The 24,496-nt window shown below is 34.4% G+C and overlaps 9 protein-coding genes across 9 annotated transcripts; 5 read left to right on the top strand and 4 right to left on the bottom strand.

Annotated features, from left to right (window-relative positions):
* Positions 1–1,518: 1,518 nt before the first annotated feature.
* PHYBLDRAFT_152484 (hypothetical protein) lies at positions 1,519–5,514 on the top strand (the record flags this gene model as incomplete). Its single annotated transcript, XM_018432927.1, has 12 exons — positions 1,519–1,576; positions 1,658–1,689; positions 1,779–1,871; positions 1,927–2,019; positions 2,075–2,167; positions 2,223–2,315; positions 2,445–2,537; positions 2,593–2,685; positions 2,741–2,798; positions 3,436–3,750; positions 3,862–4,004; positions 5,359–5,514. The coding sequence occupies 12 exons, from the start codon at positions 1,519–1,521 to the stop codon at positions 5,512–5,514; spliced, it is 1,320 nt and encodes a 439-aa protein (XP_018284453.1).
* Positions 5,515–5,626: 112 nt separating this feature from the next.
* Positions 5,627–6,817, bottom strand: PHYBLDRAFT_175222 (hypothetical protein; the record flags this gene model as incomplete). The annotated part of the gene is made up of 1 exon (XM_018437450.1): positions 5,627–6,817. One exon carries the CDS (start codon positions 6,815–6,817, stop codon positions 5,627–5,629), a length of 1,191 nt encoding a protein of 396 aa, XP_018284452.1.
* Positions 6,818–7,159: 342 nt separating this feature from the next.
* PHYBLDRAFT_175221 (hypothetical protein) lies at positions 7,160–8,861 on the top strand (the record flags this gene model as incomplete). The annotated part of the gene is made up of 4 exons (XM_018437449.1): positions 7,160–7,254; positions 7,669–7,754; positions 8,313–8,366; positions 8,767–8,861. 4 exons carry the CDS (start codon positions 7,160–7,162, stop codon positions 8,859–8,861), a joined length of 330 nt encoding a protein of 109 aa, XP_018284451.1.
* Positions 8,862–8,914: 53 nt separating this feature from the next.
* Positions 8,915–12,185, bottom strand: PHYBLDRAFT_189309 (hypothetical protein). The gene is made up of 6 exons (XM_018439643.1): positions 11,824–12,185; positions 11,630–11,701; positions 11,363–11,524; positions 10,608–11,147; positions 10,355–10,481; positions 8,915–10,197 (listed from the first exon to the last, which is right to left on the bottom strand). The coding sequence occupies exons 1-6, from the start codon at positions 11,899–11,901 to the stop codon at positions 9,494–9,496; spliced, it is 1,683 nt and encodes a 560-aa protein (XP_018284450.1). The 5' UTR covers positions 11,902–12,185; the 3' UTR covers positions 8,915–9,493.
* Positions 12,186–14,375: 2,190 nt separating this feature from the next.
* Positions 14,376–15,982, top strand: PHYBLDRAFT_137300 (hypothetical protein). The gene is made up of 6 exons (XM_018429849.1): positions 14,376–14,645; positions 14,770–14,919; positions 15,037–15,113; positions 15,219–15,326; positions 15,414–15,680; positions 15,753–15,982. Exons 1-6 carry the CDS (start codon positions 14,446–14,448, stop codon positions 15,833–15,835), a joined length of 885 nt encoding a protein of 294 aa, XP_018284449.1. The 5' UTR covers positions 14,376–14,445; the 3' UTR covers positions 15,836–15,982.
* Positions 15,983–16,001: 19 nt separating this feature from the next.
* Positions 16,002–16,726, bottom strand: PHYBLDRAFT_70869 (hypothetical protein; the record flags this gene model as incomplete). Its single annotated transcript, XM_018442353.1, has 2 exons — positions 16,002–16,576; positions 16,699–16,726. The coding sequence occupies 2 exons, from the start codon at positions 16,724–16,726 to the stop codon at positions 16,002–16,004; spliced, it is 603 nt and encodes a 200-aa protein (XP_018284448.1).
* An 879-nt stretch (positions 16,727–17,605) lies between these two features.
* Positions 17,606–18,142, bottom strand: PHYBLDRAFT_152479 (hypothetical protein; the record flags this gene model as incomplete). The annotated part of the gene is made up of 1 exon (XM_018432926.1): positions 17,606–18,142. The coding sequence occupies one exon, from the start codon at positions 18,140–18,142 to the stop codon at positions 17,606–17,608; it is 537 nt and encodes a 178-aa protein (XP_018284447.1).
* A 1,255-nt stretch (positions 18,143–19,397) lies between these two features.
* Positions 19,398–20,201, top strand: PHYBLDRAFT_183863 (hypothetical protein). The gene is made up of 4 exons (XM_018438847.1): positions 19,398–19,580; positions 19,692–19,738; positions 19,812–20,002; positions 20,106–20,201. Exons 1-4 carry the CDS (start codon positions 19,418–19,420, stop codon positions 20,173–20,175), a joined length of 471 nt encoding a protein of 156 aa, XP_018284446.1. The 5' UTR covers positions 19,398–19,417; the 3' UTR covers positions 20,176–20,201.
* A 2,534-nt stretch (positions 20,202–22,735) lies between these two features.
* Positions 22,736–24,045, top strand: PHYBLDRAFT_152477 (hypothetical protein; the record flags this gene model as incomplete). The annotated part of the gene is made up of 2 exons (XM_018432925.1): positions 22,736–23,207; positions 23,261–24,045. The coding sequence occupies 2 exons, from the start codon at positions 22,736–22,738 to the stop codon at positions 24,043–24,045; spliced, it is 1,257 nt and encodes a 418-aa protein (XP_018284445.1).
* Positions 24,046–24,496: the final 451 nt, after the last annotated feature.

Genomic DNA, 24,496 nt, shown 5'->3' with positions numbered 1-24,496 from the left:
AGTCATTATTACTAGCACATATGTTTCTACGATATTATTTTCTTCTGGATTCCAACGGTCCGAGATTTTTGGAAAAAAAATTTCTGTCCAGATCGAACTGAATAGGCGGCCGATCCGGACAGAATCATATCAGTGATATTACACATGCTTTTTTTTATTGGTTAAAAAAAATTGTAATTCCTATTAATCTTGCATATCCACCTTTCTTGATTTAGCTATAAAACAACTTTACTAACCTTGAGGCTGTATTCTTTATTGGTTAACAAAAAATATAGTTCTTGATAATGATATATAATTACTATTTATTGGTTAACTAAAAATATATGTCTTATGAATATGAATATCTACCCTTTATTGGTTAACTGAGAATATAGCTTTGATTATTCTTGCATATCTACTTGTCTTTTAACCAATAAAATGTTTCTTACTTATAGTGAATCTGGATGGTTTATTGGTTTACAAAGATATAGTTCTTAATAATGATATATATTTACTATTTATTGGTTGACTAATAATATATATCTTAGTAATCATACATGTTTACTTTATTTTGAAGCCAAGAGTTTAATGTAGTTAATAATCATATATACTCATTACTTATTGGTTAAACTATATGTATTTTACTCATTGCGCATACTCATTACTTATTGGTTAAACTATATGTATTTTACTCATTGCGCATACTCATTACTTATTGGTTAAACTATATGTACTTTACTCATTGCGCATACTCATTACTTATTGGTTAAACTATATGTACTTTACTCATTGCGCATACTCATTACTTATTGGTTAAACTATATGTATTTTGCTCATTGTGCATACTCACCCTTTATTGGTTAAACTATATGTGTTTTGCTCGTTGTACATACTCACCCTTTATTGGTTGACTAATAAATATTATATATCTTGAGTATTAAATTCTACCGTGTACATAATTTATTACTTTTTATATTATTTTGTAACCCATTCATTCTATTTAATATAAGTTTTAGTATACTATATTTTTACAAAGCTTATACAAGGAAGATATACCTATCAGAAAACAATCTGAACAAATATGAGCACAGACACAAACAGAAAAATAAAGCAAAAAGAAAGAGAATTATAGATATATTCTTTCCAAAAATTATTGATATAAAATTAAAATTCAATTCATTATTAAGAGTATATGAAATAAAATAATATAATCTAATATAATATATTAGAACAAGACTGCGATTTTATTTTATTTTACTTTATTTAAAAGTATAAAGCCTTAATAGTTGTATATTCTTTTCATATAGTGAAGAGTATGTAGTGGGCTAAAGAAAGATGTTATTTGTAGGCAGTATTTGTAGGTGGCCCGTGTATGTGATCCGTATGACAGAGTTTTGACATTCATGGTATACACTAATAAAAAACCACAGATTTCTACAGTAGGCTGTTTTGCTCGGCTGTATTCACTTGGTTTAGAATCAGTCACACAAAGGTATAATAAAAGTTGAGAGCTCTGAAAGTTATATGTGACAGAATGCAATGAGATGGAATAAGACGGAATGGAATGAGTTTATTACCACTGAAGAAGGTTTTGAAAGTATGATGATATGAATAGTATATATGTGCGAAAGTTGAAAATCGATTCTGAGAATAGTAGTATATGACACTCCAAATGTAGAAGAAAATAGTGTATTGCTTTTGAGCGTTGAAGTTTTGTTGTATGACTATTATTTTAACTTTTATTTTACTGTTGTAATAAAGTAAAGGAATAGTATAGTTGCTGGTTTCAATTTTGGTAGTGCGGTGGAGTTGGTGTTGGTGCAGGTTTCAAAAAAGAGAACGTTACTGTGGTTGTTGGTTTCAATTTTGATAGTGCGGTGGAGTTGGTGTTGGTACAGGTTTCAAAAAAGAGAACGTTACTGTGGTTGTTGGTTTCAATTTTGATAGTGCGGTGGAGTTGGTGTTGGTGCAGGTTTCAAAAAAGAGAACGTTACTGAGATTGTTGGTTTCAATTTTGATAGTGCGGTGGAGTTAGTGTTGGTACAGGTTTCAAAAAAGAGAACGTTACTGTGGTTGTTGGTTTCAATTTTGATAGTGCGGTGGAGTTGGTGTTGGTACAGGTTTCAAAAAAGAGAACGTTACTGTGGTTGTTGGTTTCAATTTTGATAGTGCGGTGGAGTTAGTGTTGGTACAGGTTTCAAAAAAGAGAACGTTACTGTGGTTGTTGGTTTCAATTTTGATAGTGCGGTGGAGTTGGTGTTGGTACAGGTTTCAAAAAAGAGAACGTTACTGTGGTTGTTGGTTTCAATTTTGATAGTGCGGTGGAGTTGGTGTTGGTACAGGTTTCAAAAAAGAGAACGTTACTGTGGTTGTTGGTTTCAATTTTGGTAGTGCGGTGGAGTTGGTGTTGGTACAGGTTTCAAAAAAGAGAACGTTACTGTGGTTGTTGGTTTCAATTTTGATAGTGCGGTGGAGTTGGTGTTGGTGCAGGTTTCAAAAAAGAGAACGTTACTGAGATTGTTGGTTTCAATTTTGATAGTGCGGTGGAGTTAGTGTTGGTACAGGTTTCAAAAAAGAGAACGTTACTGTGGTTGTTGGTTTCAATTTTGATAGTGCGGTGGAGTTGGTGTTGGTACAGGTTTCAAAAAAGAGAACGTTACTGTGGTTGTTGGTTTCAATTTTGATAGTGCGGTGGAGTTGGTGTTGGTACAGGTTTCAAAAAAGAGAACGTTACTGTGGTTGTTGGTTTCAATTTTGATAGTGCGGTGGAGTTAGTGTTGGTACAGGTTTCAAAAAAGAGAACGTTACTGAGATTGTTGGTTTCAATTTTTAAAACGTTAAGTTTATAGGGACGCAAAAGTTAAACCGAGGGCTTATTTTTTTGTTAGACCCGCGTATACAACGAATATTCGTCAAAATGATAAAATAAATAGTATTTTCATTTTTTTTAAAAAGAGTGTGCTGTCTTTTTATATTGCGTCGCTTTCAGTCGACTTTGAGTTGCAATATTATATGAATAACGATTTGCAGTGCGAATGAAGAGATATATAAAACAATGATCATTTCAAAAAGAAGTGATGTGTAAAACGAGGGCTGAACATATGCTCACAGCATGTGATTCCAAACAATAGAACGTCTTTTTAACTAATTGGAGCATAGTACAAAAATAAAAATATAGATATATTTTACAGAACAGAACGTTGGTTTTAATGGACACTACACTGAATAGATAGAGATTTTATCAAATACATGAAAACAAAAGGTTCTTTCTACTGTTTTTATTTAAAAGAAAAACTAAATATAAGCTACTCTTTATAATGACATATACAAACCTTAACGTTTAGCTTGTCGTAATTGCCAAAGATGAAATAGACCCGATATAGCTGATTGCAACAGCAGGCATTTAAACGTTAAGTTCCTATTTTGAAGATAACAAGCGTTCTGTGAAATAATAAGCCTCTATTAAAGTGTCAGATGTGGATTATTCAAGTGAGAAAATACTGCGTCTCAAGAAAAACCTCTACGAAGAGAATGACAATCAAGCAAAGATGATATACTTGTCTGTTTTTAATGTATTTACCTTGGAACAAACCTTTAATGCAGATAGCGTGGTAAAGGAAGGCATCTTGATTTACATAGGTGTTCTATCCATAATTCATGAACTTATTGTCATTCGTAGATGTGGTGACCAAGATACTTACTATTTGTGGGTCGTCAACCACTCCAATTTTAATGATGAATATGCTGAAGACAATAATTTCGGAACACAGAGTATATTGATATCGATTTTTGGAGAAAGTTGTTAACAATTCATAGATATCAAAGCGTACTGTAACATTAATGGTGCGTAATCCAACTTCAGAAGTTTTTCACACCACGTAGTTATTGTTCTTAGGAGATTCATAAACACTCCCTTTGGCTACAGAGTTGCAAAAGTAACACTTGGTTTTACCCATGGTTTGTGGAATATGTTTACAAACCGGTTAGTTGGCACGTTGTCAAACAAGATATCCAGTAAGATCATAGTATGATTATCCGTGGTTAAAAAGCAAAGAGAGGTTTCGGAAGGCTTTGCATCCCGTATTTAAAGCAAAAATAAGCAACACTTGAAGGACATGGCGAGAGCTAATGATTGGACACTCATTAAGATCCAGAAACCAAAAGTCAATAGTAACCCATATATTGATTGCAAAAAGCAATACCTTGATTAGCCTTATGGTAGCCTGCGATTCGAAGGAACATATCTTTATTACCACTGTTGGTGCACCAGATGATATATTGTTAGCTGTCATATATATATTCAAATACTTATCTTTAGGCGTGCTACATTTAGGGAACGTCTATGATGCCATAATATTCCAGCTAAGTGAGCGCAGCATTGATATAGTCTTGACCGAAAAGCAACTGTGCCTTAACAGTCTATATATAATTGGAGACATGCAAAGATTAGTATTAAATTCCAAATTAAATAAATAGCTTGTCCTTTAGTTTCATTAAAGGTGCTCTTCATGACCCCAACCCTTACCCTTTTACGTCGACCAGACCCATTCCCAAAATGTACATAAGGATTCTTGATATATATAGTAATTATGTAAGATAAAATTTTCAAAATGATAAAAAATCTTGTACGTATCGAAGGTGAAAATACACCTTCGACAGGAAGTAAAATGGGAAATAACGTCCCATATACAGCATACTAAACAGTCATAGTCACACTGTTACTTTTCATGAGAATAATAGCTACGTTAATGTGTTATTTTATTTTTTTACTTCTATTTCATTGCCTTTTAAATGAATTTGTTTGCTCTTCTGAGTCATTTGTCGATTAGAAAAATCTAAGGACAAGCATTATACGATGCTTGTAAAAAATCTTCGACTCATCCTTCTCCAAGAACAAAGTCAATAATTTAGTTGTAGTTCATTGTTGTTTTGTTTTAATAAAAATATTGCAAAATAAAGGATACAAGAAATAGTACAAAAAATGCACACATTATGATGGAATTTTAGAGATCAAGTACTCCGAAAACATCTTGAGTAATATATAACTCCAAAATTGTTTTGGGAATGGGTCTAGTAGAACGTAAAAGGGTAAGGGTTGGGGTCGTGAAGAGCACCTTAACTCTTTACTTAACAGATTTTGTATATTCTCTTTTCGCTCAGCTTCTTATGCCATTTTCAGAAACAAATTCCAATGTTACTGAAGACATAATATTACGTCAAAAATGTTATAACAAAACACAATTCCCCACTTGGTAAAATACTGAGGATATGTTTGCTTTTCTGGTGCGTTGGTGGAGACTTAGGTACAAACATATGCTTCTATTAAACACAAACAAAACGATGCTAATTATCATTACCTGCTTTTTTTTGCCCAATTAGTGCATTTGTAATGGAGACAGTATAACAGAGGATCCAGAAGAAGAAGCAGAAACGCGCGCTTTCTTGGAAAGTGATGGGAATAGCGGATCAAAGCTTTTGGTACATCTTCTCTTAACAAGGGAGTTCCGAAAACCAGAAGTCGCATTGCTCGTTTGATACATCTCAAAGAGTAAGGAGTAATAAAGCGTAATAAAGTGATTGGCAACTTGTAAAGGTCATCCTTTCCATTCTATAATATAAAATGGTAAAAACATAGTTGACTTTTATTTTACGTCTCACCATTATCAGTGTTTTGACTATTGCTGCCTTTATCGTTTCGCTGAATGATTCTTGCCAGCATATCATTCATTCTTCTTTGTTTTAAAAGAAGTTCTTCATCTCTTCTTGCTCTTCTTTCTCGATCTACGTTTTTTGCCTCTGCCTCTCTCTCCTTTCTACTTTCTTTTCTAGCCCTCGTCTTCACATCTTTCTCATATGTTGCTGTATGCCTTTCCCAAATCTCAATCACCTTGTCAACCCTTCTCTTCTTCTGCGCTTTTTCTTCACTTGTTCCAACAAAAGAATCCATAAGGCTAAGGGCCGACAATCTCATGTCTTCACTTATAGATGTATGTGATGTAGCCATAAGCTCTAATGCAGAGTTCATATCATCATTATATTGGGGCTGAACACGATGGGGGAAGATAGGACGGTTTGCAGTGCTAGGACAGATGGTTTCAGGCTCTTCAACTGGTACAAATCGTTCGTAAATGATCTCTAAAGGATGGGAAGAGTCAATGTGTTCCTTGGTTATTTTTTGAGTTGGGGGCTTGCGAGTGATTGTAGGCTTCACGGAGTCTAATTCACTTGAATCCAAAGCTGGGGCATTAAATGACGGGTCATTCAAAGTGATCTTACGCAGTTCGTCGAACCAAGTCCCACGTGAGTGACCAACATCACCACCAGCTTGAGTAGAGTCTCTGTCTAAGGATTGCTCGAAGCTCTTTTTCAATAACTTAAACTTGTTATTGCATTTGAAGATATTTACTGATGACTTGAACTTTTGTGGTAGATTATCAAATCCTGGCTCATTTTTAAAAGCTTCGAAGAGATCAATCCAAATACGGCCAATCCTTTGCTTATTTCTTTTAGCAGCTCTAATCTTGCCATCTGTGTCGGTATCCAAGATAACTTTCAACAGCAATCTTGTAGAATCACGGCACCAGATTCGACTTTTTACAATCTTGGAGGAGCTTTCTCCTTCGCCATTTTCTTCTTGATCTTCATCGGAATCGGAATCGTTAGCATCTTCGTTTTCTTTTTCTCCCACTTCACGAATGTCAGTGACTTTATAGTCAGAAGCAGTTACATCATTTGTATCGACGATCTCCGCAGCAATAACGGCTGAACGGAAAGGCTGTCTCGGTTGCCCAGGTTTGGATGGGTCAACAAAGATGATTTGGAAAGAATCGAATGACATAAAAAAAGCAAGTAAATAAAACTAACAAGAGACTAATAACTAAGACTATGAAAATAAAATGTGCTTTGCATGCGGTGCTTATAAAAATCAAAATCATATACTATATAGGGTTATCAAAAAAAAGTGCCTTGTAGTATCACATCGGGTACTTGAGTGATGCAAAATAACTAGTTGATGAACTATTATGAAGAAAAAAGCTTTAGTTATATAACATTTACAATCGGGGCTACTAGCTAGTAAAAGGTTATTATTCCTACTGGAGGTGTGGTAACGATAAACGATATTTTGCTGCTTAAAAGGACGCGTTCTCAAGAAAATAGCTGTCCTGAGTAATGAATTAGAATGGGTCAAATAATGTTTATGACTAGGCGTGTGAGGATGAGAATTAATTATCAAAATATGAAAATTGGAGAAATGGAAAAAGTGGTTTTAACGAGGTAAAAAAGGCTGCTTTATTTCACTATAATAATCGTCTTCTGATAAGGCCTCTACTGTCAATTACGCTTCTTCTACTTCACATTCTCTTCGATATCCTCACAACATTTCGTTCTCTCTCTGCAATGTGGCAATTACCACCAGCTGCCATCAGCTGCTACTAGCTACCGCGATCGCTGTCTTGGCTTTATGTCGCTTTCCTTTCAATTTTTTTACAAACATAACAATGTCATCTTTTGGGACTGTATCTCTTAGTTTCTTTCTCGTATTTAGGATGCCTTGTGGTTTCTGTAAAGACATAGCATCTCTCAGGATTAACATAAATAGTTGGAAAATAATTAGACACTTCTTTTTAATTAAAGGATTCTATAGTGAGTATGTTTGATTTTACTTGCTAATTTATTTATTCTTTGTAGCAAAACTGAGAGAGACACCATATCCGTGAGCTTGTATACTGTATCCGAACAAAACAGAACTGTTATCCGTGTTAAGCAGTTGTTCTGTACTAAGAGCAAATGAGAATGACTTAATATCAGCTGAATATCCAGCTACATCCTTTTGATGACTTCTTCTCTGCTATACTCGACTTTATGAAAACCTAAAAAAAAAATACGTAAAAATGTCTATCATTTATCTCATAATTGTTGCCAACTTTTACCTTTATCAATTCTTGTAAAAGTCTGGTATTGATAGTGATATGATGCTAACGTAAAGAAGCCTGCGGAGTGAGTGCAAAAATATGTGTCGAGTTTTTTTTTGCTACTGTCATTCCATTGAGTGATTCTAAAGGTCAATCCAGAACCTGTTTTGTCGCTAATTAACTTTCTTTTCCTTTACATGAGAAAAACAAGGCGTTTTACTAAGATTCTTCTTTAATAGAGACGTTTGGGGGGATCATATAAAATGTATTTATATGAATACCATGCTCTCATAAAATGATAGTGTGTTTCAAGATCACATAAAGAATAGTTTATATGACCTTCCCTCAAAACGTTCCTAATTTCGAACAGAGAAAAATGGACTTTAATTCCTATAACTCTGCTGAAATCCCCTCTTTTAGTATTCTATGACAGTACGTACGAAGACAATACTGGTAATACAGCTGTTGAACATGGTAAAATTTAAAGTTCTGTGATTTTGATACAATTATTATTAAACCTCAGCCAACAATCGCACAAAAACAAATTTCGTCTAATGAAATATCTTGAGTATTCCAATTTGCAGTGATTTTGTCTTTGCTTTTTTTTTTAAAAAAAAAGAAAAAGAGGTATAGAATAGTTTAAACTTCTCTCTAAATGCTGTGTTTAATATCAAGTATAAATCGGTTACAGAAAAGAAGCATTATAGTCAAAACATTTAGAAAGTGTATATATTTGTAAGAAAGAAAAAAACTTTAAACTGATGTTAGATTGTAAAATAAAGTAAAGTAAACCAGATGAAATAGAAATAGAACTTTGTTTTTGAAGAAGTACCATGGTACATGTAACATATTATGTATTATATATTTGTACAAGTGCCAAGATATGTTTGCCCATGTGTATGCGATATTCTTTTAAGCAAGCGACGACATGGTTTTCATGGGCATGCAACATTAACTCTCATTGGCTAAATGACATTAAATTTTATCGGCAAAAACATTATTTTCTAGCAACATTGTATGAGTATTTTATACATATATATACATATATATATGTTGGACTTTTTACAATTTTTATTTGAGTAATCAAAATAATATTTGGAGGGGTTGTGGTTGGGATATTCATAAAAGCAAACTGCAAACAATATGGGAAATAAAGAGAAAGAGATAAGAAAATGGAAAGAATGGAAAGGGCAGGATGAAATTGAAAAAGTTAAAAAGATAAAAGAAGTGGGAAAGGAAGGGTCTGCATAATAGAAAGCTTTTTTTTAAAGAAGTTTTTGTTTTCTTTGCTGTTGAGAATTGAAAAGGGGGTAATGTGAATTGAAGAGATATAAAAAAAGGAAAAGAAGTGAATGGAATACATTAGATAAAAACACATAAAGTGTTTAGATCTACGGAATAAGATAAAAGAAGGAAATAGATAGTAATAGTAATAGTAATAATAAGAATGGTGATAATAATGGTCAAAGGGATGGATAAAGAAAGAAGAGGGAGGAAGTAAGAAGGAGAAGGAGAAAGAGGAGGAAGGGAGGAAGACGAAGGAGGGAGGGAGGGCGGTTAGGAAGGAATATATGATGAAGAAAAAGATAAAAGAAAAATCGTTATTCTTCTTCAAGTGTCGCTAATTCGTTGCTTCTACGGAGAGAAGAAGAAGTAGTCGAGCTTCCGGATCGGCTCAGGCTAGGTGCAAGTGCTTCTGGTTCAAGTAGTTTGTTGCCAGAGTCAGAAGAACTGCTCTCGTTTTCATCGCTCGAAGACGACGACCCTGGGGTGGGCTCAATTGAATTCTCCTCTGGCTTAGCATTGGCATTACCAGACCAGCCAATAACACTCATTCGGCGAAGTGCCTTTGCCCATCCTCCATTAGGTCTCTCGGGTTCCTTGGCCGCATTCGAACTGTGTCTGCGTGTATTTGCTGTTGTTGTTGTTGGTTTATCCAGACTTCCGCTTGGAGTCGGGAGAGGTGAGGTTGGAATGACGGGCGCGGCCTTTGATCCCCAATAAGATATTGTACGACGACGCTGTTGACGATTGTTGGCAGTTGTGCTGCCGGTTGCCTTTCCCGCCAAACTGGTCGAAAGTGTGCGAGTGGGAACAGGACCAGGGCCAGCGGTGACCTGGGTCATACTCTTTTGGTTATTGCTGGTTTCTTTGAGATTCTCGTTAGATGTCCGTGGCTTTGGCTGGTCGATACTAAGTACATCCTCCAGCTGCTTGTTGTTGATAATCTTCATCAAGATCTTGTTCATGTACAACTGCAGAGCACGGTTGGTATCTGTCAGCGTTTTGTTTTCCTCATTGAGTTCTAAGTAAGATAGAATAAAATAAAATAAAATAAAATAAATAAATGGTCATCATGAGTCTTGTCTTTTTTGTCTCACCCACAACCACACCACACATTACACTCTTTCACACACAATATTTGATGTAAAATGATTACTATTATTTTGGTTTTTACTTACTGTTCATTGCCATCTCACTCTCACTAAGCTGAGTAATCCCAGCCATGTTGAGTTCTGCTGCAAGATTGAAACCGGTACTGCTAGTACTACTAGACGGTTTCAAATGTTGATCCAAACCGTCTTCTACCTGGGGATTATTATTATTATTATTTTAAAAAAAAGGTATCAATTGCTTAATTACTCGATCCAAAAAGAGAATATATATTGTACACAGCTTTTGGCTGCTTTTGGCTGCTTTTGGCTTTGGCTTTACCTGCATAATCGGGTTCATCATAAATTCACCACTAATTGTCTTTTCATGCAACAGGATCTGATAACTCTCATTGTCTTCCATCAGGGATCGATTGACCTGTTTAACATTTATAATCTCATGCTCTAGATGCTCGATGCGCAATGACTGCCGTTGTGCTTCGGCGCTTTGATCTTGGCCTAATCCCTTTTGCTTTTCGACCTCGTTCTTGAGATCCAAAATAAGCTTGTCTTGTGCCTTGATGGTCCGCTGGGCAATCTTTGCCTCCCGGCCATAAGAAGAATCAATAGGAGCCAGTTTTGGAACCGTAAGATTCGTTAGGTCCATTGCTTCCTCGGCTTGTTCGTGTTCTCCGATATCGTTGAGAGTATAGCCCGTAAATGGGCTCATGGTAGTGCTCATTGTTGTTGCTGTCACACTGCGTCGCCGAGGTGTGCGTGGTGTACGAGGCTCGCCACCATTAGCACTGAGTGAGCGTACTTGGTTGTAGAGATCTGCTTCTCTTTGTTGCCATCGCATACGATCATTTTCAAAGTTTTGGAGCTAATAAATATTTAAAGTGTCAATTAACCTTAATAAAACATGTTTAAAATGGGAAGAAGAAATAAAGTACCCACATATACACTCAAGCCCACCCTCATCCTTGTCCTTACCCTTACCCTTACCCTGAGACTTACACATTCTCATACTCTCTCATACTCTCTCGCACACTCATAAAAGTTTTGTATATTTTATAGGCTATATTGTATTCTTATTACCTCCTGAGCCAACTTCTTATCGGATTCTTTGCGTGACCTTGTAAGCATCTGGACTTCTTTCTTCAGACGGTCCATTTCTTGTTCTTGGGCATACAGTTGTGTTTCCAGGCGGGCCTGAGTGTGACCGTAAGTTGCATTATCATGTTGGATGCCGGCTACTTTCTAACGTAAAACAAAATAGTATTGTTATTATTATTATTTTGGATATTTTTGTAAATTGTTATTGTTAAATAATGTGACAATGATAATTCCAAATTGATGACAAACCTTTCGCAAGTATTCATTATCCCTTGTCATTTCACGCTCCCGGTCTTTACTTTCTTCTACTTGTCCCTGAAGCTAATATAGACATACATAAAAAAAAATGGTAGATATTAGAATCTTAATTGTTTTCTTCTTTTTATGGATATTTTTCATATTACTACCACTACTACTATTGTTGTTGTTATGGTTGTACTCACAGCAAGATTCTCATTCTGGGCTTCTTCAACCTCTTTCTGGAGTACCTGAATCACACTGTGGATTTCAGGTGTAGTCATTGTCGATCAAGATGGTGACTTGTTTATGGTTTGAAATGAGAGTAATGTTGGGGCTCTTTTCCAATTTTTAATAAGAGACCTGTTGTCGTTGTTTGTAGTAGAGGTAGTAGAGGTAGTGGTGGTGGTGGTGGTGAGGGTCCCTTGAATTATATATATATGTATGTGTATTACTATTATTATTATCTTTTTTTTTAAAGAATAATAATAAGAGTAAAAAAGAAGGAAAGAAAGAAAGAAAAGAAGTATTCCAGGTGAAGGTAGAGAATGAAGAAGAAGAGAAAGAGAAAGAATAGGAAGAATATTGCAATTACTATTTTGTTTTTTGTTTTTTTTTTTTTTGGAAAGTAAAAAGGTCATATATAATTTTTTATATATATAATAAAAAAAAAAGCCTTTTGTTCTTCTGTGCTACGTCTAGTTAGAGTGCTTCTCTGCTCTTCTTGGATGCTGCTGTTGAAAAAGGGGAAGAAAACTGGCTGTGCTGTGCTACAGTACAAAAAGGCAATTGAATTTAAACCTCATCTTGTCTTGGGTGAAATTGACACTTTTTTTTGAAAAAAAAAAAAAAAAAAAAAAAAATAGGGGTCACCATGACAACAAAAAATAAAAAAAATGTGCTGTATTGTCTCAATAAATAAAATCGGTGTTTAAAATATTAAAGGTGTCCAAACATAAAAAAAAAATCTCTCTTGATCTAGAATATCAAGTCTTTGCTCACACTTTATGAATTATTTATTCTAGTCTGTCATTTGGTAGATATGACACATATTCCTACGTATATCAAGGCTCCCCAGCGGAAATAGTATAGCCGTGATGGCATGTTAACCTCAGGCATTAGCAATAAGGAAAATTAAGAAATGAGGTCGACATTCGTGTTTTCTTGGATGTGGTCCACAAATAATTTATTGTATTTTAAACAATCAAAATTGGCACATTGGCGTGAATTATATTGGGAAAACTTTAACGTAAATCATAAGCCATTCAATTCAGAATATCTTTAATTGGCTTAATTAACCTTATTTTGATAGCTGTAAGGCATATGACTATAGAAAGAAAAAAGGTCTGGGTATAGTATTAATGCTTTATAACAATTAGACAGAAATAAGACCATTTTTTTGTGATCTTCTTTAGTGAGTTTGTCATGATGAAAATACACAGGTTATTTTAGAGAGAAAATAATGAGTGGGGTAATTAACTTAATCATTAATAAGTTCTTTTATCCACAGTTCTCGGCTAATGTAGAGGAGGCCGATTATCTTTTGGATGATATAGATGTGCACACTCTTTTTCTTTAATTCTTGTTTAAACATTTGACAAGTCATTTCAAAAATGAAAGGCTACAATAACTACTCTACCTCTATCCCCCTTCCTTATTCTTAACGTAAATATATATATATATATGCTTTATAAGATGATAGATTCCAAGGGTCTTGCGTTGTACAGAGAAAATCCTAAAGATTAGCAAATCTAAGAGGAGCTACGGCTTTGTTACGTTATCTTTAGTTGCACATTTACGCCAATTGATTGATTGATTGATTTATTCTTATTCTTATTCTTATTTTTATTTTTTTAGATTTGACAAGCTTACATATATAGTAAATTCTAATTTAAAGCAAAATGTCATATTATTATTATTAATAATTGATTCCAAAGCTTCTTTCTTTCTTTTATAATTTTTTTTTAAAAATGATATAATTATAGACTTTATCGATAGCTCATTTGTCGTTGTATAATGGTGTATTAAGGAGTTTATTGGTATACAAAAAGTATTGCACAGAAGAACATTAACTGTTTAAATGGGACGTAATATAAACTAATGATGTAGGGATATGACGATTGACTCGATGAGCAATGAAAACATTTAGATTGGCGAAGCTAGATATTAAGTATGTAAGATATAAATTCAATTCTCCAAGGTACCTAACAGATATATGTATGAAAGTAAATTATCTTATTAGAGATCTAGTTTAATAAGCGTATTTTTTTTAAAGTATTTATTGTAATAAGAGAAAAAGATATGGTAAATTTGACATTTGGTCAGGATAAAGAAGAAATACACGACAAAAGTTAAAATCTGAAATATATATATATATATCTTGAAAAGAATAGAATAATCAGGTAACATACATGATGTACATTTAGACAAAAGATATATCTTTTAATTAATTGACAGGCAATTGCCAAATATGGTATTTTTACCTTATATTATTATGATACAAAAGGTTGTGCAAAAAAAAATCAAAAATCAAAATCAAAAAGACAAATGGATCAAAAATAATAAAAAAAAATAAAGAATAAAGAATCTCCCCCAGTCTACATTGTCCCCCGCCCGAGGCCCGTTGTTCCTTTTGATTTTCAGACTCCAAACATATTTATATTTTATATATCTATATTTATATATTTAATAATATATACACCCACACCAATACACCCACACCCACACACTATTTAACATATATTCCCCTTCTTTATTTCCCCTCTTTTTTTTTTCTCTTTCTCTCCTTCTCTTCTTTATTCCTTCCGTTAAAAAACAACCTTTCAATTATGACACACCACGGACATCTCTTGTCAATTAACTACCGAGCACTTGTCACTCAGTACCTTGAGGAAGACGTGCCTTCTTTTGACTATGGAGGCTTCGTTGTAGGAGAAGACGAGCAAGAAGCATTGTTGTACTGTAAGGCCGAAGGTGTTCTTGCTGGTGTTCCATTTTTTGATGAAGTCTTTCGTCAGTTGGACTGCAAGTAAGTCATCCTTCTCCTTCTTCTTCTTATATACAATACTTTGTAAAAAGAAAAAAGAAAAAAAAACAATCACATATATATACTTCTTTTCTAACACGCGCTTGGTCTTATTTTGCTGTTAAAGAGTAGAGTGGCATAACCAAGAAGGTGAATGGATCAAACCAGAGGGTGGTAAACAAGTCATTGCCCGTGTTACAGGCAAAGCCCGTAATATCCTATTGGGTGAACGCACTGCCCTGAACATTATATGTCGTTGTAGTGGAATTGCTCTTCGGTAAGTCACATTAATTCACATGACTGTGGGAATTTGGCAATCTTTTCTTTTCTTTTATTATAATATTATATATATATTGATATCTGTGTATATGTATGTTGCTTGTATTTGGTTTAGTGCTCGCAAGGTACATGAGCTTCAGAAAGAGAAGGGCTTTACAGGTGTAATTGCTGCCACTCGAAAGACAACTCCAGGTAAAAAAAATTAAAAGTGAAAATTAAAGATCAAAATTAAATTATATTGTATATTATATTATATTATATTATATTAAAATCTAATCTATGTTGAGTCATCCTTAGGTTTCCGACTGGTCGAAAAGTATGGTGTTTTGGTCGGTGGTTTGGATACTCACCGTATGGATTTGTCTTCGATGGTAATGTTGAAAGACAACCATATTTGGAGTTCAGGTAACTTGATTATTTACAAGTACGCATAAAATTATTTAATATATTAATATGATTTATGTTATTTTTTTTAAAAAAAAATATAATAAGGTTCTATCACAAAGGCAGTAAAGCAGGCTAGAAGTGTATGTGGATTTGCATTGAAAATCGAAGTCGAATGTCAGTCAGAGGAAGAGGCGGATGAGGCCATTGCTGCAGGTGCAGATATCGTCATGCTTGATAACTTTTCTGGGGCTGGTCTTCAATCGGCAGCCAAGAGTATCAAACAGCGTTGGGCTGAAAAGGGTGTGAAACACTTTTTGATCGAGAGCAGTGGAGGAATTACATACGAGACTTGTGCTTCGTACTTTTGTAAAGGTGAGTTAGATTTTGCTAAAAAAAAGATTATTATTATTTTTATTATTTTGCTCTAATAGTTTGCTTTGATAGATATCGATGTTCTCAGCATGAGCACAATCACTCAGGGTGTTCCTCATGTAGATTTTTCTCTCAAGATCACCAAGAGACATTAAAGACAAACAATATGCAAAATATATATATATACAACACCATATAAAAAAACAGATACTTCTTTTGCCTTTTATATACTTATTACTGTCACCATTGAACAAAAAATAATAATAATATAATATAATACAGTACCAAACAATAAGAATAATAATATTGTCGGTTGTTTATTTACAAAATGTGGGTGTCTGGTCCACCTTCAGTCAGTGCGTTGCCTGCAAATGTATCATCAATCTTAGCGGCAACAGTCTCAAATTCAGTGGCAGTATTTCCGTGCATAGCGTTAATATCACGGCGTGCGGCATGGATTGCACCGCTGTTCAGTGTATCGGCAGTATGGAATCCGGTTGTATTTGAAGAATTGGTGACAGAGGGACCATCAATTGTATTATTCATGTTATTATCAGCAATACCATGTCCATGTCCGTGACCATGTCCAATACCAAAGCTAAAACCCTTTGATCCCATAGTTGAAGAAGCAGTAGATGCAGCAGATTCAGCAGATGCGGCGGTATCCTTAAATGCATCACCAATAGTAGATCTGGTTGAGCCAATTGATCGGTCTTCATATCCTGTTTCCATTGATTTGTCCACAAAGCCAGTATCCATAGTCCTGTCCTTTAGTTCCTGGGCATTATGCTGGGCAGTCTCTCTGAAAGTCTTTTGTGCAGAATTGAGTGATCCAAGTACACCGCTCACACCATTCATAAGGTTTGCGTTTCTTTGCTCGAATTCAGCTTGCAATTCTATTAGACACACATATATATATATGTAAGTACATGTTTAGAATACAAACGATATCATGAATTTCTATATATTAAATTTCTTCTTTCTCTTTATTTATTTATTTATTTTTCTTGTTACTTACGTGCGTCAGTTGTGTCTTGATATTCCATTATGATTGATGTCGTTATGTTTTTAAGAAAAACTTGTAAATAAAAGTGGGGGAAGAAGAAAAAGTTACCATCTTATGGATCTAATTTGACACCTCTTTATATACACAAAATATTTGACTATTTATTATTTCGTTTATGCTGTCCTGCAAGGCAAGAAACAGAACTAATGGCTTCATCGTGAAGTCATTGATTTGATACAGTGCCAAATAGGCTTTAGTCTCTACAGCCCAAAAAGCTCTGTGACTAGCATTATCTTGTGACTCCTTTTAAAAAGGAAAAAAAAAGTTTTTTAATTGGCTAGTTTTTTTTTCTCTTTTAGGATTCAAGAAAAATAAAAAATAAAAAAGTCAGGGTGACAGAGAAATAGAAAAAAAATTAGTTTTTTTTTTTTATGCTTAAAAAAAATCACACCAACATATATACATATACAACATATATACTATTTTTGTGTTCTGTGGGGGAGGTCAGATCCTATCATCATTGGTAAAGTCAAATATATAGTTAAACGTCAAAAATGTAACCACGATTGACCTTGTTTGGACCATTGCTTGACAACCATATATACATAATATTCTTTTTTGGCTTTAAAATAAATATACAGTACCCATACACACACAAATATATATATATATATATGTGTGTGTGTTTGTATTGTAAAGTCACCTGAAATATCACATACAGACTACACACACAAAATAGAATGTGGTTCTTGATATCAAGTATTATTAGTATTATTATGATCATTATATTATGTGGGGGGAAAAGGGTTCATTAGTATATTGATAAGATATTATAGAGCTAGTAATAATAAAGTAAAGAAAAAGGAATATTAGTGAATATTAAGTATTAAGTAAATGGATAATAGTAGGTAACAGGAAATCAAGCCAAGTCAAATGAAGTGTATTGCTCGGCAATAGTTGTCGAGGGCGTAAAGAAACAATGCTTCTGGCCAGGTTGTGTGGTTAAATGAGCAGGACTAGGCAGCCGAAATATCATGGCCTCCTGATCAATGCCAACCCAATGGTCACGTTTTGTTTCTTCGCAAGGAGAAGGAGGGAGATAGAGCCCGGAATCGTTGACCGTCGATAATTCGTAGATTTCGTCCTTTGCGGTCTCTCTGAGGGCAATGGTTTCAAAAGAAGATCGTGGAGTTGGGAGATTTTCCGAGGATTTGGATAAGAGGAAACTAGGTGTCCTGAAAATAAGCTTTGGTTTCTCTTGACTTTCTTCTGGAACTGGTGCTGGTGCTGGTGCGGGTCCTGCAGCTAGTAGTATTGCAGGAAGAGATACATCCTTGGTTGTATCTGAGTCTATGGTTTTTTCGATTACAGGGGTTGTCTTGTTACTACGCCAGAACCTGGCTGGTTTTACAAGAGCCTTGAATCTGGAGGAATAGTCGACAGTGGTGACAGACATTATTGTTTCTATGGCAACAAATGAAATATAGTTTTACAGTAATAAAATAAAAATTAAAAATTAAAAAAAAATATTATGTACAAATTATATATATATAAAATATAAGAAAGGGGAAAGAAGAAGAAGAGAAGAAGAAGAGAGGGAGAAAGAGAAAGAGAATGAGAATGAAGATAAGGTGGGAAAGGGTACCTTTTAAAGGTATCAAATCAAATCAATATGTTTCGTTAATCCTAGAGAGACGAACGCTTTCCAATAAGAGCCACTGCTTTTCTGACAAGGTTATTTTGAATGTTTTTTGTTTTTTTTTTTTTGTTTTTTGCTGCAGTTCGAAAACTTATACTGTAATAATAATGTTCAATAATCTACCCTTGTGGCCCGTTCAAGTTATCTACAATCTTCTGTGGCTATATTTCTAGTTTTCACAGCTCAATAACTTGACTTTTCCTTCTACCCCCTTTTTTTTTATTATTCAGAGTTGTACGCAAGAAAATAAAAAGTTGCGAGTTTCTGGATTTTTTTCTAAGTATTAACAGAAAAGCACAGACGTCTTTTTCAAAATAAAAAGAATTTGTGTCAGTAGAACTTCTTCTTCTTCTTCTTTTGATTTTCTCAGTAATGGTCATATATTTTCTGATATGGAAAGATTTGTCAACACGAATGAGATGGATCAAATCTAGAATGAATTGTAGCCATAAATAGAAAACCGTGGTTCAGAAAAAGAAATGGGCAATCGCTATGTGCAGAGAAAGTCTAAAGGTAGGTACAATTCTGACCACCTCGAACATTAAGAAACGGAAACAAAAATATGGTGAAATATTTTGTAATGATTTGAGGACAAAGGGCTGATACCCGGACTGGAAGGATAATTAGGAAATGTGTCCGCTTTGAATAATCACAAGAAAATCCAAAGTTGAGACGGCAAGAAGATATCTATCTATCTATCTATCTATGTATATAAAATATTATAACAATCTCATTATTTTTATCGCATCTTTTTCTTTATTATGAAAAACTGCTTTTATTGGATTAATACATATAATAATGACTTGTGTCTTTGTTTGTGCGTGTGTGTGTAACAACATGTCCTTTGTAAAAATTGGTGTTCCTTCTTTATTTCTCAAGGTACTCTTCGGGGGTACAAGGTTAATTTCTAGGTTTGGTTAACAAACTAGAATCATAAATTATTATCATCATTTCATTTTAGTTTCAGAGCCTGTCTCTTTCTCCTTTTCTTCTTCTTCTTCTTTTTTTTTTTAAAATTTATTTATTTTTCTCATGAGTTCTTCACGTCAAATTGTGCTTTCTATTGATCCTTTGTCAGAGGAAGCCGACTACACAGTTCAGTGGGTGGCCGAAAACTTTTTACGCAAAACGGACAACATATATATCTTTATGGTCTTGGTTGTCGAGGATGATAATGACGTATCGGATGAACTAGGTATATAAAGAGTGGACATAGACTTACTAGCATTACTATCATGGCAATGATAATCATGACAGTGATGATGATTTAAGCTAAAGCAACACTTCTTTGTTTCTTTACTCTTAGAGGCTGTGGTTTTTGATGATGGAACCCTGTCGGATATTCAGAAAGAGGTAAATGATGTGTAAAAAAAGAAAACTCTTTTTTATTTGGCCAATAAGGTTATTGATATATTTATTGATTTAGACTGCTGCCCAGAATTCTTTGGCTATGGCCAACATAGTAAAGAGGTTGAACGCCAAAGGATTCAATAATGTATCATACCGCATTTACAAAGCAATGGCTTCCAAAGCTTGTGATACTCTGGTTCAGTACATCGATTCTCAGAAAACAGATTGCCTTGTGATGGGAAGTCGCAGTCTGTCGGGGTGGAAAAGGTGAGATAGCCTATATGAAGATATACTATAGTGAGAAAGAGAAATAAAGATTCTTTTTTGGTTTTACTCATCCAATGCTTTACTTTTATTTGATCTCTTAAAGATTCTTCATGGGAAGCTTTAGTGATTATGTCCAGTCTCAAGCCAAGTGTCCTGTTCTGATTGTTAAATGATAATGATTTATACATTATTTGCACATAAATATTTCGCAACTAATTTTATCCACACATCAATGGATATCGTCAAACTCTCCCACCCACTCATCTATCTATCTATCTATCTATCTATTTATCAATATATCTATCAGTCACCTTTTATTCAATCATTGTGGGACAAGAAGATCGGATGTCTTGTGCTTTGCCCCACTAGCATGCTCCGTTTTCAACAAGATAATATATATAAAAAGAAATTATAGAAATTCCCCCAGATTTATGCTGACACACACACACACGCTAACTCACAAATACAAATACAAATACAATTTTAATTATTATTGAAACAATGTTTTTTTTATATAATCTATTGTCTGTCTTCAAGTCCTAAAATTGAAACAGAAAAACAAGATTCTTGATCAAATTGTTAACAATTGCTAAAAAAAAAACCTTTCTTATTCTTCTTCTTTTAATTAAATGATTATTTTTCTTTTCTTTTCGTAAATGCAGTTGTATATAAGTTACGTTTTATGCTATTGATAAACTTCTTCAAGAAATATATGGTTTAACCAATGGAGTCTATGGCCAGGAACATCTTGGATATGACTCTTATTTCATTCAAGATCAAGAGTATTCTCTTTTAAAAAAAAACTTGTCAGGCTACGTCGGTTTAGATACTAATGTAGTATTGATAGATCAATGGCTTTTAATGAAAGCAGGAAAAAAAAAGAAATGTAATGTAATGTACTGTACTGTACTGTACTGTACTGTAATGCCATCATTGCCTTGAAAATTAACTATTTCCATTTATTGTACAAAACATACAGGAATATGTATTGATATATTAATGTTCAAAATGCTTTGTACATGGTTGTAGGATTTCTTGGCATACTGATCTTGACCTGATGTTATTTGAGAACATTGGTTCCTTTGACTCCTTTGGTTTCCGTATCATAATAACTAATTTAACTATATATATAACCAAGAGATTACAGAGGCCTAGATCTTCTCTTTGTTAGTTTGCTTTTGTGTGCCTGTTATTATTATTTTTCTAATTTCTATGTGGTTTTGAGCAGGTTGATTTGTTGCTGTTCTGGATATTCTGCTGAAGCTTGATATATATATATATATATATATGTAATTTGTCGACCGAATTAAAGCAATAATTAGACTCAAACCAAATATATTTTCCGTAAGAGTTATAATTATTACAAGCAAGCAAGCAAGCAAAGACAAAAGAAGAACTAGAAAATAGAAAGGGAAGAGAAAGAAGAGTATTAGAGCGGGTGAGTGTGTGGAAAATTGAGAGGTTTGGTTACGTAGACCATGCACGTCTTGCATAACCGTAGTCACTAAAACAAATGTTGTTGATTGAACTAATGGGCTTAAACAGAAATTTTATTATCAAAACCATTAAATATATTCAGGACACCAATATAAAGATTCTACTTTAACAACGTAGGCTATTGAGATAGTAACATATAGTAAATGCTTTATAGATGTTATATGTGTCTGGATGTCTTTTTCTTATAAAGATTCTTGTGGACCATGTATATATTATATTTACCCCTTTTGTTCTATTATATATCATTTCATTTCAGTCTTGACAGCTTGTAATCCTCAGGATAGTCATATTCTACGGTATTGATTACACAGAGTATATCTGAAGCACAAAATGAGATTCAAAGGTCTACTAAAATAAGTAGTATTACTAGATCAATATCACTTTAGAATTCTATTGATCTATTCATCTTACATTGGATTAATAGCTCTGAACTGGTCGGTAAGGCTGGTTTTATACTGTAGATCAGAATTTGGCTAATTGATGATAATCTTTAAATGTAAATGCACCCAAGCCAAGTTGCTGTGATATAGTATACCATATATAGTATATTAAGCATATTTATCATCAAAAGCAACCAATCTTTGATGACATATCCAAATAAAAAAAAGTAAGGTAATGTAATGTAACAAAATTATGTGTCTCCTAAAAGGACAGTCATTAGGCCTTTCACACTTATTCATGTATAATATAATATGTCTATAGATACGTAAGCAATCTCGGTAAGACAGAAGAGATATTTATACTGCAATAGTTTGTAATTCATGCCATTTGATGTGCATATACATCAGTCTCTTGGGACTTTATGCCAGAGTAATAGCCAAGAATTTGTTCTACTATAAAGATATATAGCTATATAGCTGTTTTGCCTTTATAAATCTATACAAGTAAAACGAAAAATCGTCTGTGCCATTTAATTGATTAATCTCATTTAATCCATGTATAAAAGAGATGTTGCTTGTCTTCAAGGGATGGAATGCCCCTCTCATTTCATTCCTCCCCAATTAATCTAATTGGCGACGCACATCTCTTCGTTCTTGACAAGACTACACCAAGCCTTTCTTTTCGTTTATTTTATTTGAACTTCAAGACCATAATCCTTTCTTATTTATTTATATTATATCTGTGATTTTATAGTCTCTGTAACAATCATACCTCTTTTGTTCTGCTGTTTCTATACATATCTTTCCTCTTCTTCTTCTTCCACATCTTTTTTCTTCTTCTTTCTGGTACCACCTTATGAAGAACCTACTGAAAAACATTGTAGAAACAGCGCTTTTGATCTCTTTGGTAGGAGGGTATGTACCTGTTTTGGCCATCCAGAATGGTACATCTGTTTCTAGCTCGCAGGCATTTCCATTTTATGTAATGCTAGGAAACCCACACATATGTGGAGGAATGATCATCTCATTTGACCCACCGATTATTCTGACAGCAGCGCACTGTGTAGCAGACTCCCCACATCCATCTACCTTCACAGACCGTCCCAACCCTTACTTTGTTGGATACGGCCACAAAGATCGCAAACACCAAAAGATTGGCTCCATTTCGGATTGGAAGGTCCACCCATCCTATCAGCCCAAGCCAACAGATGAACCAGACATGCACTACGATACAGCTCTGGTCTGGCTGTCCGAGCCACTAAAGCCATCCACCAATGTCGATCGAATTGCTCTCTGGTCACCTACTATGAATCTCGATAATAAACAAGGTAAGTCATATGAGCTACTGTTAATGTTATCTAAAACAGATTGTGTGTATTAGCAACTCTGATGGGTTATGGGTACATTGGAAACAATCGACCGGAATCACCTGAACTAAAGAAACTTCATCTCGAAATCACTCAATTCAATGCAAATACGGCAGACATGATCGAAGCAAGATCGACCGATGACAATCTGATTGCCTGCCATGGTGATTCTGGTGGACCTCTTGTGGTCTATATGCCGGCATCAAAAGACAATTCGGATCCTGTTCTGATGCCATTTGTGCTCGGCCCGCTGGCCAGGATATTCGGTGTCCATGATCCAGACAAGGATCATCCAACATGTCCTATCCCACTCAATACAGCCAATACTGTCAATACTGCTGCTACCACTAGCAGTAGTTCGAGATCTAAGAATGTCACAATTACCGAGAGTTTTGCCAATGTGTCGAACATGCTAGACTGGATTTCGAACAGCACGGGTATCACACAGTCCAAATTGATCGATCCGTTTGATGTACCGCGCCGGTGGGTGTTTCCGATCTGTCGTCGCAAAGGATGCCCACAGCGTGAATTTCCGAACAGTCCCAAAGAGCCAGGAGAGGAAGAGGAAGAAGAAGAGGTTGAAGATGCCTGGGAGATTGGAATTGCGAATAAGGTTGATCCTTCAAACGATTCTCAGAATGTTGCCTGGATGGGATTGGTCAAACAGGACTTTCGTAACACCAAGGGGGTTTCAAATGGCTCTCCGAGACTTGGCTTTGGTGGAGATGGCCAATTGTTCTGGAAAACTGGGTTATTGTGTCTGTCGTTGATGTATTCATATTCTTACTGTTTTTATTAAGTCTAGAGAGCTATATTCATATCATTAGCACTTCTTATTCTTGGTGTGTATTCTAGTATTGTATTTTCCACATGTACAAACAACCCAAGCTACATGGCTTCCTCAAGACAACAGAAAGTTCACCGCCTTTCTTATTATATTATTATTATTATTATTATTTATTTATCTATCTAAATATTATGTATTAAATATCCTTAAAATATATATATAAACTTATTCTATTATTATTGAACACAATACAAAGGAGACAAAAGGTCTGTGCTTATGATCTATAGACTGCATAGTTAATACATGTACATATAAATTTCTTTGAGTGTCCGAGTGTCCGTGTGTCCGTGTGTGAGAGAAACAATCTATATATTAATGGGAACACGATGGTGTGCTTGTTACAATAAGATAACATAATTTGATTATTTATGTTGCTGTTATGATTTTTGTACCTTGACATTTC

Source organism: Phycomyces blakesleeanus (assembly GCF_001638985.1).
Source record: "Phycomyces blakesleeanus NRRL 1555(-) unplaced genomic scaffold PHYBLscaffold_36, whole genome shotgun sequence".
NCBI classification, from domain to species: domain Eukaryota; kingdom Fungi; phylum Mucoromycota; class Mucoromycetes; order Mucorales; family Phycomycetaceae; genus Phycomyces; species Phycomyces blakesleeanus.
This window is presented reverse-complemented; position numbering and strand designations above follow the sequence as displayed.